Below are 18,349 nucleotides of genomic sequence, written 5' to 3'. Positions count from 1 at the left end.
TGATATTTGTCTTTCTATGCCTGGTTTGTTTCACTTAACATAGTGTTCTCCAGTTCTATCCATGTTGCTGTAAATGATAGGATTTTATTCTTCTTTGTGGCTGATTAATATTCCATTGTTTATCTATAGCATATTTTCTTTATGTGGCTTTTTTTTTTTTTTTTTGAGACAGAGTCTCACTTTGTTTCCCAGGCTAGAGTGAGTGCCACGGTGTCAGCCTAGCTCACAGCAACCTCAAACTCCTGGGCTCAAGCAATCCTACTACCTCAGCCTCCCGAGTAGCTGGGACTACAGACATGTACTACCATGCCCAGCTAATTTTTTCTATATATATTAGTTGGCCAATTAATTTCTTTCTGTTTATAGTAGAGATTGGATCTCGCTCTTGCTCAGGCTGGTTTCGAACTCCTGACCTTGAGCAATCCACCTGTCTCAGCCTCCCAGAGAGCTAGGATTACAGGTGTGAGCCACCGCGCCCGGCCTTCTTTATGTGTTTATCTGTTGATGGACACATAGGTTGATTCCATACCTTGCCTATTGTGAATATGTTGCAATAAACATGGGAGTGCAGATATCTCTTAGATGTATTGATTGCCTTTTTTTTGGATATGTACCCAGCATTGGAATTGCTGGATCATATGGTAGTTCTATTTTTGGTTTTTTGAGGAACCTCCATACTGTTGCCCATAGTGGCTGTACTAATTTACTTTCCCACACATAGTGTATGAGTGTTCGTCTTTCTCCCCATTCTGACCAGCATTTATTTTGATAGTTGTGATTTTAATTGAGATGAGCTGATATATCATTGTGGCTTTGATTTGCATTTCTGTGATGACTAATGATGCTGAACATTTTTTCATATAACTGAGAAATGTCTATTCAGATCTTTTGCCCATTTTTAAATCTAATTATTTATTTTTTTGAGTGGTTTTGAGTTTCCTTTATTCTGGTTATTAACCATCCTTGTTTTGGATGGATAGTTTGGAAGTGTTTTATCCCATTCTGTGGGTTGCCTCTTCCTTTTGTTGATTGTTTCTTTTGCTGTGCAGAAGCTTTTTACCTGATGTAATACCACTTGTCAATTTTTGCTTTGGTTGCCTGTGCTTTTGAGGTCTTATTCAAGAAATATGTGCCTAGAACAATGTTCTGAAACATTTCTCCAATATTTTTTCTTGTAGTAGTGTTATAGTTTCCAATGTTAGATTTAAGTCTTTAATCCCTTTTGGTTTGATTTTTGTATATGATGAAAGATAGAGGTCCTGTTTTATTCTTCTATATTTAGGTATCCAGTTTTCCTAGCACCATTTATGGAAGAGACTGTCCTTTCTCTAATGTATATTCTTGGCACTTTTATCAAAAATAAGTTGGCTATAAATATGTGGATTTATTTCTGGGTTCTCTATTCTTGTTCCCTTGGTCTATGTGTCTGTTTTTATGTCAGTGCTATGCCATTTTGGTTACTATAACTTTGTAGTGTATTTTGAAGTCAGGTAATATGATGCCTCCAGCTTTGTTTTTTTATTTTTATTTTTTTTTTTTTTGAGACAGAGTCTCACTTTGTTGTCCAGGCTAGAGTGAGTGCCGTGGCGTCAGCCTAGCTCACAGCAACCTCAAACTCCTGGGCTCAAGCAATCCTCTTGCCTCAGCCTCCTGAGTAGCTGGGACTACAGGCATGCGCCACCATGCCCGGCTACTTTTCTATATATATATCAGTTGGCCAATTAATTTCTTTCTATTTATAGTAGAGACGGGGTCTCGCTCTTGCTCAGGCTGGTTTTGAACTCCTGATCTTGAGCAATCCGCCCGCCTCGGCCTCCCAAGAGCTAGGATTACAGGCGTGAGCCACAGCGCCCGGCCTCCAGCTTTGTTTTTTTGTTCAGAATTGCTTTGGCTATTCAGGGTGTTTGTGGTTCCATATGAATTTTAGGATTGCTTTTTATATATCTGTGAAGAATATCATTGGTGTTTTGATAGGGATTGAATCTATAGATTGCTTTCGGTAGTATGGACATTTTAACAGTATTAATTCTTTCAATCTATGTGATTGGGATATCTTTGAATCTTTTTGTATTCTCTTTGTTTCTTTTATCTATGTTTTATAGTTTTTGTTTTAGAGATTTTTACTCTTTAGTTAAGTTTATTCCTAGATATTTTATTAATTTTGTTGGTTTTTGAGATAGGGTCTCACTCTGTTGCTTGGGCTAGAGTGCAGTGGTGTCTTCATAGCTCACTGTGACCTCAAACTCCTGTTCTGAAGTGATCCATTTGCTTCAGCCTCCTGAGTAGCTCGGACTACTACAGGTGTGTGCAACCATGCCTGGATGATTTTTTTATTTTTTGTAGAGGAAGGGTCTAACTATGTTGCTCAGGCTCAAGTGATCATCCTGCCTTGACCTTCCAAAGTGTTATGATTACAGGCACGAGTCCTTTTATTTTATTAGGTATTATAAATGAGATTGCTTTCTTGATTTTTCCTTTTAGATTTTTTGCTCTTGGCATATAGAAGTGCTACTGACTTTGTATGTTGATTTTGTATCCTGTAACTTTACTGAGTTCATTTATGAGTTTTTACAGTTTTTGGTAGAGTTTTTAGGGTTTTCTATGTATAAGATAATTTCATCTGCAAACAAGAACAGTTTGACTTCTTACTTTCCAATTTGGATGTCCTTTATTTCTTTCTCTTACCTAATTCCTCATGCTAGAACTTCCAGTACTATCTTGAATGAAAGTGGTGAAAGTGGGCTTCCTTGTCTTCCAGATCTTAGAGGAAAGGCTTTCAATATTTCCGTGTTTGGTACCATGCTAGCTGTGGGTTTGTCATATATGTCCTTATTATTTTGAAGTACATTCCTTCTGTATCTAATTTTTTGAGGTTTTTGTTTTTTATCATGCAGGGATGTTGAATTCTATCAAATGCTTTTTCAGCGTACATTGAGATGATCATATGGCTTTTGTTCTTGTTTCTATTACTGTGGTGTATCATGTGTATTGATTTGCATATTCCTTACATCCCTGAGATGAATCCCACTTGATCATGGTGAGTGATCTTTTAATCTGTTGCTTAATTCTGTTTTCTATTATTTTGTTGAGTATTTCTGTATCTTTCTTCATCAGTAACATTGGCCTGTAATTTTCTTTTTGTTGTTTTTGTGTTCTTGTCTTGTTTTATCAGGGCAATACTGACCTCATAGAATGAGTTGAAAGTGTTCTTCTCCTCTTCAAGTTTTTTTGAGGAGTTTGAGTAGAATTGGTATTATTAGTTCTTTAAATATTTGGTAGAATTCAGCAGTTAATCTGTCAGGTCCTAGGATTCTCTTTTATGGGGAATACTTTATTACAGCTTTGATCTCATTACTCATTATTGGTCTGTTTGGGTTTTCTGTTTTTTCCATGGTTCAATCTTGGTAGGTTTTATGTGACTAGGAATTTATCCATTCTTCTTTATTTTCCAATATATTAGCATATAGTTGCCTGTAATGATCTTTTGTATTTCTATGGTATCTGCTGTAATATCTTCTTTTTTGCCTCTGATTTTATTTATTTGGTTGTCTCTTTTTTTCTTACTTAGTCTAGCTAAAGGTTTGTCGATTTTGTTTATCCTTTCAAAAAACTAACTTTTTGTTTTGTTGGTCTTTTGTATTTTTTTGTCTCAATTTTAATTGTTTCTGCTCTGATCTTTATTGTTTTTCCTTTTACTAATTTTGGGTTAGGTTGGTTCTTGCTTTTCTAGTTCTTTAAGGTATATCATTATGTTATTGTTTTTTTTTTTTCTGTATAATATTAGTTTTGGTATGTTGTGTTTCCATTTACATTTATTTCAAGAAATTTTTAAGTTTCCATCTTAATTTCTTCTTTGACCCATTGGTCATTCATGAGCATATTGTTTAATTTCCATGTATATGTATAGTTTTCCAAGTTTCTCTTGTTATTGATTTCTAGTTTTATTTCATTCTGGTCAGAAGAGATACTTGATGTGATTTTTACTTTTTTGAATTTGAAACTTGTTTTGGGGCCTAAGATGTGGTCTATCTTGGAGAATGTTCCATGTGTAATAAGAAAATTGTGTATTCTGAAGTATTTGATTGAAATGTTCTGTACATGTCAATTTGGTCCATTTGTTCTAGTCTAGTTTAATTTCATTGTTTTCTTTGTCTGGATCCTCTGTCTCATTCCTGAACATGGGGTGTCGAAATAGCCTGCTGTTTTTCTATCACAGACTATCTGTTCCTTTAGATCTAATAATATTTGCTTTATGTGTGTGGTTGCTGTTTATATGCTGTTGGTTGCATATATATTTCTATTGTTATATCTCTTGTTGAATTGACCCATTTGTCATTATATAATGACTTTTTTTGGTCTCTTTTTACAGTTTTTAACTTATCTGTTTTATTGTATATAAATATAACTTCTATTGTTTTTGTTTTCAATTTTCAGGGAATGTCTTTTTCCATCTTTTTACTTTCAGTTTTATGTGTCTTTATAGGGGAAGTGAGTTTCTTGTGAATATAGTTGGCTCTTATTTTTTTTTAATCCATTCTGCCTTTCTGTCTTTTAATTTGAGAATTTAATCCTTTTACATTCATTATTATTGCTAGGCAAGGATTTAAAACTACCATTTAAAAAATTTGTTTCCTGGTTGTTTTGTAAGTCCTTTTTTCCTTTCTTTTTTATTGTCTTCCTTTTTGGGTAAGTGATTTTTTTTTCTGGTAAAATATTTTAATTCCTTGCTTTTTATTTTTAGTGTATCTACTATGGGCTTTTCTTTGTGGTTATCATTAACTTGTAAAAAAGTCTTATAGTTATAATAAGTTATTGTGAACTGCTGAATACTTAACTTTGATCACAAAGAAAAGAAAAGAAACATTAACAAGCAAGGAAAAAAACCAAAAACTTTATAACTCTTTACTGCCCTAGTTTTTGACTTTTTATTGTCTTGGTTTGTATCTTTTAATATTTTCCATCTCTTAACAAAAAAAATTGTTGTAGTTATTATTATTATTGACAGATTTGTCTTTTAGTCTTCATATTCAAGATATGTGTGATACATACCACAATCACGGTGTTAGTGTAGTTTGAATTTGTTTGCGTAGTTATTAATACTTTTATTAGTGAGTTTTATATCTTTAGATGATTTCTTATACAATTGTGTTTTTTTTTTCATTCTGAATAATTCCCTTTGATATTTCTTGCAAGGCAGGTCTGGTGGTGATGAATTCCTTGAGATTTTTTTGTCTAGGAAAGTATTTATCCTTCATGTTTGAAGGATAGCTTTGTGTTAGATATAATATTCTCAGTTCCAAGTTTTATTCCTTGCTTTGAATATGTCATCTCACTTTCTCCTGACCTATAAAGTTTCTGCTGAGATATCTGTTGCCAAGCATAGTGGAGCTCCATTGTATGTTATTTGCTTTTATTCTCTTGTGGCTTTTAGGATCCTTTCTTTGTCTCTGACTTTTGAGAGCTTGTTGCTGCTGCCCAACATTGCAAGACACTATCATGCTGTATATCACTATCCCGGGAAGATACCAAAATTCAAAATTTGAAGTACAATTTCTACTGAATGCGTATTGCTTTTGCACTACTGTAAAGTTGAAAATTCTTAAGTCCGACCATTATAAATCAGGGGTTGTTTGTACTCTATATATGCTGATAATTTACAAACATGATTTCACCAGGAATATTATTCTGAGCACCAGATCCATCTTTATAGCTGCCTAGTGAAGATCTCTGCTTAAATGTATTATAGGCATTTATAAATTTAAATTTATCTTGTATATCTCAATTCATTATTTCCCCTAAACCTACTTCTTTTTTATTTTATCTTTCAAGTAATTGTTCTCTTATCTTTCCACTTGCCCAAATCAGACTCTGGGAGTTTCTTTTCCATTTTTTCCTAGTTCTCCATCACGTTTTATGGAGGTTTACTTCTCAGTATCTCCTAAATCAGTATTCTTCTTTCTATTCTTCATGCTACTAGTATAGTTCTTACCACTGTCACAGTTTTTCTTACCAAAATATTGTAACAACTTCCTAATTGTTCTCCCTGTTGCTAGACTTGCCTCCATCCAATTCAGTCTGTACATTGTAGCATAATGAACACTCAATTATAATAGCTAATAATATCTTATTTAGAAATCATATTGTAGATTTTATGATTTTTTCTTTCTGTTGAAAGACAATAAAGATATAGCAGTAATATTTCATATATATATTATAGCTAAGTGTTTTATGTATTCGTTATAGCTGAAATTGAGCTTGTTGTTTTTGTTGAGACTAGTTAACTTTTAGTAGACTCATTAATTATGACCTCATTTTCTTTCTTGTTTTTATTTTCTGCAATGTGAGTTGTCTTGTGAAAGTGTTTTGCTTCTGAGGTTTTGACAGATATTAATATAGTTATAAGCATGGAGATGTTAATTCAAACACATCCATTATAATCTAGTCATTTCAGATTACTTGCAGTTCCAAATATGCCAGTCTTGTTTGTGGTTTTGCACTTTTTGCATATGCTGTGTTCTTTGCATGAAATACTCTCCTTCACTGGTCTTTCTGAGTTTCTATTCATTTTTCTTCAAAACCCTGCTCGTATCTCAGAAACCTTCTTTTACTTCTTTCTCCAAGTCCTATGATCTTTTACGTTTCCATAGTGCTCTCTTATTCCCTTGTTTTCAGAACATCTCTCTGTTGTGCAATGATTTATTTCTCTCATATACATTTGGTTCATTTGGGGAGGAAACTGTCTTTACTCATTTTTATGTCTCAGGCATCTAGTATAGTACCTGATATATGTATGATGAGTGTTGTAAATGATTTTTGTTGATAAATGGTTGGCAATAGTTGTCCTTGATTGTGTACAATAGCTTTTATATCATCTTTAGCTTTAGCATTTACCAAAGGAAGTAGTCAAGAACACAATGATGTAAACAGTGTATTCCAATCCCATTTCTATAATATCCTATGTTTTAATAGGCTAGAATATAAGATACAGAACTGTGTGCCAGGTACTATACTGAGAGCTGTTCATGTCATTTTATTTAATTCTTAAAAATAAGCCCTATAAAATAAGTATTAATTCTCTATTTGCAGATAGAAAGTAAAGCTCTCTAAGCTGAAGGAAATTGCACAAGATATACAGCTAGAGATGTTGTTTAAAAATGCATGATTTTAAGATAGGACTGTGTGATTGTCTTTCCTCTTAGTCATAAATGTTATATTACCACCATACTTCAAAGAAACAGCAATACTTCAAAAATATGATTTTGATTTTTAATTTATGTAAATTCTCATAATATAACAGGTCATTATTATTGTGTAATCACTATTATTATCAGTATTTTATGTTAAAGAACAGAGGGATGCAGCAATTGAGTTTACTTTCAGTGTATCGAAATGTGTTCTTTTGACCAAATCATATATGTTACCATTTTTTTCAACATTTATAATATTGGGAAACTATGGCCCCAAATTACTAATTATAAACAATAATATCTTATCTTTAGTGACTTCTTCTAATTAAATTTTTTCTTTTTAGTAACAATATTTAAAAGACTTCTAAATTAATGGGACAGAAATAACTTTTAAAAGCAATGTGCATAATTCATGTAGAATTACATTTTGTCTACATTTGATAGTATATGATGAAATTGAGATAAACAGTGATGCTATGTTTTATTGTCTTTGTATATAGAAGCTTTTTTCCTAAACATTTTTCAGTTTTTTTCCTTTGAATTCCAGGTTTAATTAGGATTTTATTTGTAGAAAGGCCATTCTCCTTTAATTACTTTTACGAAAATTATTTATATATCTTAATATATTTTAATATATAGCATACTCTTTAAACTTTAAAAAGCTCTTATTGTTTTAAGAATGGAATTAATTATTTTTTTTTGTTTTGTCTCTTCTGTCTTTTCTAACTTGCTTTCGTGGATATTCACCCCAGGAGGACAAAGTGGTTAGAGTCTTTTTTCTGTCTAATATTATTTTTTTCCTTATTGTTGTTATTGCCAATTTTAATTTTATAACTGTATTTAATTAATACATTTTAAAGTGTTTTGTTACAGTTGTAGTGCATGATAATTGCTAAGCATTATGGCATATTTAAGCATGTTATCTGATTTTACTGAAAAACTTACATTAAATTATTTACATTTTATTGTATTAAAGATAAAAATTGATTATTTGTTTTTTAAAGAGGCTTGCTTTTTTAGAATTTTCAAGGAGATCACATAGCATTTCTTATTGTGACAAGAATTACTTTAATCTTATGTTATTCTAAACTCATTGTACTAAGGTTTTAAAATCTTATCTTTCTTAAGTATAAAGATTAAATCTTTGTAATAATGAATTACAATAACACTGAACATGGATTTTCTGAAGTATATATTTTGCTGTTAATTATAAGTATTTAATACATTTTTATTTTTCTTAATATATCTTAGAAATTGGTAAAATGTCTATCTTATATTCTCATGTTGAATATTGGATATAGTTATAATTTAAAAATACTCAGGTGGATAAGACTACATTATAGGCTAGATTTTAATAATGTGCCAATGTCTGCTTTTAGTGGTCTGATTTGTATTTGGATCTGCTCTGGAGACTGGTGACTCCTTGCAAATACAGATAAAATCCTTCTGTTCTGATTCTTTATGATGAGTCAGACTTAAACGTGTTTTTCAAGTTTTCCAATTTCCAATTGACATAAAATCCAAAGATAATAGCCAAGATCTTCTAAACTGTGCCCCTCCCGCCCCCCTTTTTAGTTAGTTGGAGCCTTTTTCCCCCTTACAGTCTTCAGTTACTCAGTTTGGGATGATGTAGGTTGTGGCAAATATTGAATATGGATTTAGAATGAAATCTCTGACAGAAGAAAAGATAGTGTAATTTTCTTCATTTTTGTTTTAACCTACCAGGAATCCTACCAGATTTTAGAGGCATTTTGAAGATATACAGGTCAATTTCTGTAGACAGATCCCAGACTGTGCATCATCTTTAATCCAAGGAAGGTTCCCTAGAGAACCTATCAGCTTTCTACGAGTCCACTTTATTAGCTGATTCACAAGTAGTATGATTCAGTTTATAACCTTTAGAATCTCTAGTTCTGCTTTTGTGTCCAGAGTTAACATAGGAGGTACAATGGTCTAATTATTGTCTGTTTTTTCTGTGATGAATTTTGAGATCTATTCCAGCAATGAGGCACTTGATGATTACTCAACTACAGAAATGACTTTGATGTACTGATCAGATTTCATAATTTAACAGTCTATATTTTAAACTAATAATTGACTAACAGATAAAAGTATACTAATTTTGTGTAGATTTGGAAAACGGCAAATAAAATTCAACAGGCTTTTTTTATGATACTCACTCTTCAATAGATATTTCAGCAATAATGAAAATGTTTCATATTTCCACTATCCAATACAGTTGGTTCTAGTCACATATACCTATTGGACACTTGAAAAGTTGCTAGTGTGACTGAGAAATTGAGTTTTTAATTTCATTTAATTTTAGTTGATTTAAATCTAAATAGCTATGTGTGGCTAGTGGCCAAAGAAACCCTAAGTCTAGATAGCAAATATTCTATGACTATTTAACCATTAAGGCAATATACAAGCCTGTTTACTTATACTAGCAGTGTGATGTGTATACTAGCAGTGGATGTGAAAGCTATACAAGTTTCCAAGAAGGGTGTACTGCCAGTGTCAATCCTATATAAGACCAAGGAAGATAATGGACAAGGGACATCTTCCCAAAAGGTTGAACCAAGGGATATGAATGGCAGTGGTCAAGGGAAAATCTCCTAGATAGCTGTTTCAGGGTCATCCAAATAGGATAAACAAGGAAACTAAGCCATCATTCATATAGGGATTGTTATGTACCATGGAAAATTGCTACTGTATATTTCTCATTCTTCCTGTTTCTGAATGAGAGTTTTTATTGCAGTTACCTGTTTTTTTCTCAGTCATTGTATATTGGGTGTGTTGAGAGCAGATAATTTGTCTTTAAGTATATAAGTTAGTGGTTCACAATGATCCACACTAGGCCATGCTGGAAAGATTGGTTTTTCCTTAGAGATCTTGAATTGAGAGTTAGATTTTATAACTAGAGGAGACTTTGGGATTACCTTCCTCTGGGTGGAGGCAAATGTGTTACACATAAAATGTATGTATAGAATGTTGAGTAGTTAGTTGAAAGAGGTGACTGTTAGAGACCCTGCTTAATGTTTACACCAACAGACATTTTTAACTTTCTTCTCTCTTGCAATCCCCACTAGAGAGACTGGAAAATATAAAACTTTGTTAGCTTCCTTGCAATTGGGAATGGCTGTGTGACACAGTTCTAGCAAATGAGATATAAGAAAATATCTGAGGGCTTCTGAGAAGTCATGATAAAAAAAAAGATGTAGCTCGCACAACCTTTTAATGCAAAAGTAATGTCTTGACCAGCCATTTGTGAAGGTGATGGAAAGGCCCAAGAGCATTGGAGTCACTAGTCTTGATGTTGTCGAGCCACTGATCAGATACTTTTCTCCAATGTGAGAAAAATACCCCCTTCCCAAATTTGTTTCTGTCATGAACAGTCAAACTTTTTTGTTCCTTATACTTAAAATTATTTCTAATGGAAACACTAGTAGAGATGAAGTGTGCAGCAGGCAACCCATCCAAACATCTAGATTTGATTTTCCTCAGAAATATAGAAGTGGAATAAAAAAAAAGTACGTGTTGATCATTACTTAGATACTTATCTATATGTTCTTGCCTCTATAAATGCTTTAAGAATTAGGACCATTTAACACATTTGCTCATTTATTATACATAAGTTACCTCAGGCTATTAATAGTAAATTAATATGAAATGCTTGGTATTAGAGATTGAATTTTTTCTTAATTATGAACTTATTCTGTATCACATAGAATCAAAGTAAAGGAGATTGAATTATTTTTTAAGTAATCTTATGTTTCCCATACTTTTTAGGATGCATAGAGCAAATATGCATGGTAAATTATTTGCCTATAGGCCAGAGCATATATATGATTTTTTATCTATTAATAAATACTGATGTATGCATGTCTAGTGAAAGCATCATGAAAGTACAATTTGGGGAACAAAATGATGCCACTGTCTAGAGATAATATATCATTGATTCATTTGTTTATATAAAGACCACTTTAATATGGGTCTTAAATTATTCCTTTTTCTCATTTTACAAAAGTTATTAGTTTTTGTAGGATATCAGTATTTCTTTTTTTTTTTTTTTTTTTTTTTTTGAGACAGAGTCTTGCTTTGTTGCCCAGGCTAGAGTGAGTGCCGTGGCGTTGGATATCAGTATTTCTTGAGACAACATAAATATAAATTATACTTGTTATTAAGAGATTATTAACCTTTATTATAAAAAAAATGTTACTAATAGTTACTGTTATTAAAGGAAGGGTGATATGTGACCTGCAGTATTTGTTACATTTCAGAAGCATACAGGTTATCTGTTGGGTTGCAGCTTCTCCTGTGATATTCAGAGGAAGGTGCTCTTTGTTTTCACTGCAGTCTGATACTTTTCTTGACTTAATCACATTATTCATGTCTCTATTCCTATGTATTATTCTAGTTGCTGATTATTTTTATTTGGAGTTGCAATTTAGCATATACTTAAGTGTTTTTCAAGTTATATTATTTTTGATTATCCCATTTCATCTGGGCAGTGGATGCAAGGAGCTGCATTCCAGTAAATACTGACTTAACAGTAGTAGATTACTTTAGTTGCTTCTGCATTTCTATTTATTAATACATTAACATGTATATGACCTTACCAAAATTGTTCTAGATACTGAATATAACAGTTCTGTTATGACCAACTCTTCTAATAAAATCATAAGTTTAGATCTTATTACTACCATTCTTCTTATTATAGTGTAAGCCTGACAAAGAATGGCATTATTATATTGTTCAACAGAGAAACTAGACAAAAATCCAGAGTTTTCCATAAGCAATATAGAAGTATTTTGGGCTGTATTATTTAGACAACATACCATTCAAAAGGAACATATAACAAAATGAATCTATTAATAGAAGGCTAGAAGAATTTGGAGTAAATTAAGAGACATACAGGGGCTACTGGATATTTGTTTGAATCTATTATACATTCTAAGTTTAGAAAAATTTTATCATTTTATAGACCATTTACCTGATTGCTTACATATTTAGAATAGATGGGCAAGTGAACTTTGAAAATCTGATTCAGGTCTCTTATAAAAAGGGATTAAAAACTCATGATGTGAAAATTCTGTGCAATAAAATATCTGTGAAATAAAGTATCCTACAGGTAAATAAGAAAAAATGTTTATGACAGCTGAAAATACTGGCAAAGAGAATATTTTGAGGTTTTAGGCCGGGCGTGGTGGCCCACACCTATAATCCTAGCACTCTGGCTGGCCAAGGCAGGAGGATCGTTTGAGGTTGGGGGCTCAAGACCAGCTTCAACAAGAGTGAGACCCCATCTCTACTAAAAAAATAAAAAGAAATTAGCCAGACAACTAAAAGTAGAAAAAAATTGGCCAGGCGTGGTGGCACACACCTGTAGTCCCAGCTACTTGGGAGGCTGAGGCAGGATGATCGCTTGACTCCAGGAGTTTGAGGTTGCTGTCAACTAGGCTGACACCACGGCACTCTAGCCCAGGCAACAGAGTGAGACTCTTTTTTTTTTTTTTTTTTTTTTTTTGAGACAAAGAGGTTTTATCTGAGCACTGATTTAAGGTGACTTTCAGTGTGGCTGTGATAATGTTCACAGGAAGTTGCAGAGATGACAAAGAATATTTACAATTGCAGTCTAGCCAGCTTCTTGTGAGCAGGCATTAGTCATACATTTTGTTTATATATTTAGTACATTTCCATCTTTTAGATAACTTTTGCTTTGAGCAAGTTGTTCCAATTGGGACCTACCATTCCGTCTGATCTATAAGTAAAAGTGGGATCAATTTCCTTATTCTGTATGGGATTCCTATAACTATAAAATGCCATAGGTGGGAGTTTATGGACTCCTAAAGTAGGAGAAAAAGTCAGTGGCTATATAGGGTCTTGGGTGTAAGAGTTGAGAGTTGAGAAGTTTGGTGGTTGGATAAAGAGGATAAAAAGATAGTGGAGTAAAGGGTGACAAGTAGATTTTTGCATTGAATGAAGAAGTGCTTCACTGTGCTGAAGCCAGTGTTTGGATGATGGAGGATCCTATTGGGAGAAGTGGGGGAATACAGTGATTTAATGGAGAAATTGAGTTTGAAGAGTTTTTAGGCAACCAAGAAATAGATATCTGTTAATATTAACAGCTAACCTTTATTAAACAATCATTATGTGTAGAGACCACTGTTTTATTTCATTCTCATGACAAGTTCTATGCACCAGTGAACCTTGGGAAGGCCTAAGGGGGCTGAGGTGGGATGCACCATGAAATGGTTAAGAACACAAACTCTACCCTCAGAATGCCTGAGTTTGAAGCCAAACTCTATTGCTTTGCTAACTATATTATTTGGGCCAATTATATTACCACTTTAAGCCTCACTTTCCTCACCTGTGAAGTGGAGGAAATAAACAAATGTAGTAATCCTAGCTCATAGGATTGTTGTGTTCAATTATTGATTCCTTCCCCAGGACTCTGAGGACCCTCTTTCTTAAGTGCCAAAAAGGAAGGTAAGACTCACCATCTTGTTTCAAAAATAAACAGAAGATTTTTTTTTTTTTTTTACATTTTAACAGAAAAGATAAAATAGAAAAGTATAATATATAGTTTTGCTTTGGAGATTTGATGGTGATATTTGTAGTCATTGTGTCCAGTGATAATCTAAAAGGTTATACCTTTACTTTTCTCCTTTTGGCTTTGCTGGATATTCCAGAGTCTTGGCTTAATTTGTCTGACTAGGACAGAGCCAGAGGAGAACTTGTTATGGGCTAGGTCTTTTTTTTTTTTTTTTTTTTTTTTTGTATGGAGCTGCTTGTGAGTTCTCATTCCTGGTGGAATTAACTCATTTCTTATTTTCCTTATTATCTCTCATTTCTTCTCTTCCTTTATAGAAGTCTCTGTTCTCAATGTTCTTCTTACCAAAATGACACTTTTAGTTCCATTAACTCCTTCTTCTGGTCCTATCCTACTTCCAATTCCTATGTCATCCTGTAATACAGTTCTTCATTACTGCCAAGTTATAGTATATAGAAAATATTTATGCTTATTTTAAAGAATATTAATATATATTTGGATAAGTAATTTAAAGCTATCATACAAAATTCAAAAGGTACATAAATATGTATAGCAAAAACTAAATCTCTTTCTCATCCCTGGCTGTCAGTCCCCTAGTTTTCTAGTTCCCCACAGGCAAATTATTAATATCACTTTTTAAATATATTCTGAGAGCTGTTAGGTGACACACAAGTTTGACACAAACGATTTGCACCTTAATTATATCTCCTACTCGAATATCTTAGAAAATTTTCTGTGTTGGTACATATATAGTTATGTTCATCTCAATAAATTCAGTATTATTTATATGAATATGCTATAATTTATTTAACTAGATTATATCTAATCTTTTGCTATTATAAACATTGCTTCAATGAATATTTTTGTACATATGTCCCATTGCTTATGTGCAAGTATAGCTATAGGATAAAATCCTTGAGGTAGAATTGCTGGACATTTCACATTTTGATTAATATGCCAAATTGCCCTCTCTAAAGGTTGTATTAATTTACACCTCTACTAACAGGATATGAGAGTGCTTCCTCCCACGTCTCAACAACAAAATATAATAAACTTTTTCATTTTTACCAGTTACATTGTAATTTTAATTGGCGTTCATCTTACTATGAGTGATGTTGAATATCTTTTTATGTTTAGAAGCTATTTGTGTTTAATTTTCTTTGTAATATCTGTTCACGTCTTCAAAAAAGAGCGAAGGTCTACGTTGTGTTTAGGTTCTGAAATCATAGGAAGTACTTTATTAATATATGATTCTTATACTGAAGCAAGATGCTTTCTCAGATTTTGACTTGGTGCGTGTGTCAGTGGGTGAGTCAGCCTGACTCGTAGGGTCACAGGGCTGGCCTGGAGCATGCAGCTCTGTGGGCTGCCCTGGAACTGGGGTGCATCTGGAACCTGGTGCTGTAGGTCCTGACATGAAGTTTGTGTCTGCAGGTCCTGGTCTAGAACCTGGGATTGGCCTGAAGTCTAGATCTGTAGGTGCTGTAGGTGCTGACTTGGAATCTTGGGCCATGGAGCTGGCCTGGTACTGGAGCAAGACAGGAACTTTGGTTTACATGTGCTGGTCTCATCCTGCAATGAGCTTAGAGCCTGAGTTCGCTGGGTGAGCCTGGAGCCTGGGGCTGTGAGGGCTGGCTTGGTGCTGGCATTCACTGGAGCAGGCCTGGTACTGGGCCACATGATAAAATTGGGTGCATACTTCACTTTTTTTGCCAATACACAGACATTCTCTCTCTGTGCACTGCACAGACTTGAGGGAGGAATGATGTCTATTGTGTGAAACTGTCTTTCCTACCCCCTTCAATACATCTATTCTTATTTCTGCATTCTACCCAGGGACTGTAGTCTCTAACCTAATCCATTAGTTCTTGTGAATGTATTTCTGTGCATGGATGCTTGTTAAATTGATATTTCTGTGAGGGGATGAGGGCAGGAAAGTCCTATTTTGCCATCTTCTTGACATCACTTTGCATTTTTCTTATTGTATACTATTCCTTGCTCATTTATATTACTGTTGTTGATTTTTAATATGGGTTGTTTATTTGCTTCAGAATATAATTCTTTATGATATATGCTGCAAATATTCCAGGTTTTCTTTTTTCCTTTGCCTTGTTCACATGTAAAAACATTAATTACCTTCAAATTTATTAGTACATTTAGCATTTGAATTTTGTTACATCTAGTAAAAGTTTCTTACTTTAAGATTATCAAAATAAATTTCCCATGTTATCATTTTTTGTTCAGTTTTTAAAACTATTTAAGGCTTTGGTTTATTCACAATTTATTCTTATGTAGGATATAGGGTATGGATCCAACTTTATTTCATATTTTTATTCATTTGCCATAATACTATTTATTGAGTAATCTGTTTTTTATCTACTAATGTTCATAGCTACCTTTTTCATATATGGAATTCTCACATCCATCATAGTACATTTCTGATCTCTTTAATCTGCCAATTGTTTTGTCTATTTTTGTGCCAGTACCAAGTACCACATAGTTTAATGACTGTGCCTTTTTAACTTCTGTTACTAGTACCTTGTAGCATTGCTCAATGGCATGCTAAGGGAGTGGCTGTGGGATTGGACCACTCTAGCTACGGGCAATGTGGGCTGGGTGAATTGTCTCTAAAGAATATTATGAATATAGTAAAAGTGACACTGAGGCAGATACATCAAATCCTATCTCCTCAACCCCTATATTTGTTATAGCACTGAAGCTATTATAGTTTCCTCACATTACTCTTCTTTTCAGAAATTTCCTGGGTATACTATTTTATTTCCTTTTTTAAAAAATTGAAGTATTTCAGGAGGTGGGGTGGGGAAGGGAAATATATGAATCTAAACATTTGTACCTAAAAAAAATTAAAATAATTGAAGTATAGCTTCCATATATGACAGAGATATCAACTCAAACTTAGTACCTAAGGAAATCAGACATTTCATACTTAACAACCTAATAATAAAATGTACCAGATTTAATTAAGGTTTGATGAGTTTTGAAAGATACATATATTCCTATGTAAGTATTACCACATCAAGTTTTATATTATTTACATCATCCTATGAAATTTATGCATGCCCTTTCCCTGTCAGTTTCTTACTTCCCTCTCACAAGAGGCAATCAGCCTTGTGACTTCTACTACCATAGATAGTTTTGCCTGTTTTTTTTCTTTCGGCAGATTATGGGGGTACAGATTTTAAGATTTCAATAAATGCCCTTCCCCCCTCCCCCCACAAGTCTGAGTTTCCAGCATGACCATCCCCCAGATGGTGCACATCTCACTCATTATGTATGTATATACCCACCCCCTCCCCCCTCCCCCCTGCCCAATACCCTATTACTGTAGTACCTATGTGTCCACTTAGGTGCTGCTCAGTTAATACCAGTTTGCTGGTAAATATATGTGGTGCTTGTTTTTCCATTCTTGGGATACTTCACTTAGTAGTATGGGTTCCAGCTCTAACCAGGAAAATATAAGATGTGCTGGCCGGGCGCGGTGGCTCACGCCTGTAATCCTAGCTCTCTGGGAGGCCGAGGCGGGCGGATTGCTCAAGGTCAGGAGTTCAAAACCAGCCTGAGCAAGAGCAAGACCCCGTCTCTACTATAAATAGAAAGAAATTAATTGGCCAACTGATATATATAAAAAATTAGCCGGGCATGGTGGCACATGCCTGTAGTCCCAGCTACTCGGGAGGCTGAGGCAGTAGGATTGCTTGAGCCCAGGAGTTTGAGGTTACTGTGAGCTAGGCTGACGCCACGGCACTCACTCTAGCCTGGACAACAAGTGAGACTCTGTCTCAAAAAAAAAAAAAAAAAAAATGTGCTATATCACCGTTGTTTCTTAGAGCTGAATAGTACTCCATGGTATACATATACCACATTTTATTAATCCATTCTTGGATTGATGGTTTTGCCTGTTTTTGAACTTCATATAAATAGAATCAGATAGTAAGTACTATCTTCTTTCTCTCTATTCAAGATCTATAAGATTAATCCATCATGTTGCCTGTATCCATAGTTTGTTCCTTTTTATTGCTGATACTACTTTATTGTATGAATGTTCCTAAATTTGTTTATCCATTTTCTTGTTGTAAAATATGTGGATTGTTTCCAGTTTTTTTTTTTTTTTGGCTATAATAAATAAAGCTGCTATAAACATTTGTGTTACAGGTCTTTTGTGGGTATATTTATTTCTGTTTAGTAAATATCTAGATGTAGAATTGCTGGGTCAAAAAATTAAGTTCAACTTTTATTGCAAACAGTTTTCCAAAGCTCATGTACAATTCTATATTCTCATCAGCAAAATATGAAAATTCTTGTTGCTCCATAACTTTACCTGCATTTGGTGTGGTTATTGGTTTGTTTTTTATATCCATTTCGCTAATGACCATATTGATATATTTTGTACAAATAGCAGATATATGTCCCTAATTTATGGTGGCTCAACTTATGATTTTTTGACTTTTCAATGGTGTGAAAGAGATATGCATTCATTATGCTCCTTAACTTATGTTGGGGTTACATCTGAATAACCCCATAAGCATGATGAAAATATTTTAAGTGTGAAATGCACTTTTGACTTAAGATATTTTCAGTTTATTGATGA

General features: G+C 33.6%; 1 protein-coding gene across 38 annotated transcripts in view; it reads left to right on the top strand.

Moving 5' to 3' along the window:
* RIMS2 (regulating synaptic membrane exocytosis 2) overlaps positions 1 to 18,349 on the top strand; it is a 614,692-nt gene that overhangs the window by 138,714 nt on the left and 457,629 nt on the right. For 26 of the 38 annotated variants that reach the window (XM_020288967.2, XM_076005085.1, XM_076005083.1 and 23 more), the window contains one exon: positions 7,940 to 7,951. The exons of the other annotated variants lie outside the window; for them this stretch is intronic. In XM_020288967.2, coding sequence (XP_020144556.1) covers positions 7,940 to 7,951 — 12 coding nt within the window. The remainder of the gene's footprint in view (positions 1 to 7,939; positions 7,952 to 18,349) is intronic. 38 annotated transcript variants of the gene reach the window in all.

This window comes from Microcebus murinus, chromosome 7 (genome assembly GCF_040939455.1).
Source record: "Microcebus murinus isolate Inina chromosome 7, M.murinus_Inina_mat1.0, whole genome shotgun sequence".
NCBI lineage: Eukaryota > Metazoa > Chordata > Mammalia > Primates > Cheirogaleidae > Microcebus > Microcebus murinus.
The sequence above is the reverse complement of the archived record's forward strand: the minus strand, read 5'-3'. Positions and strand labels throughout refer to the sequence as shown.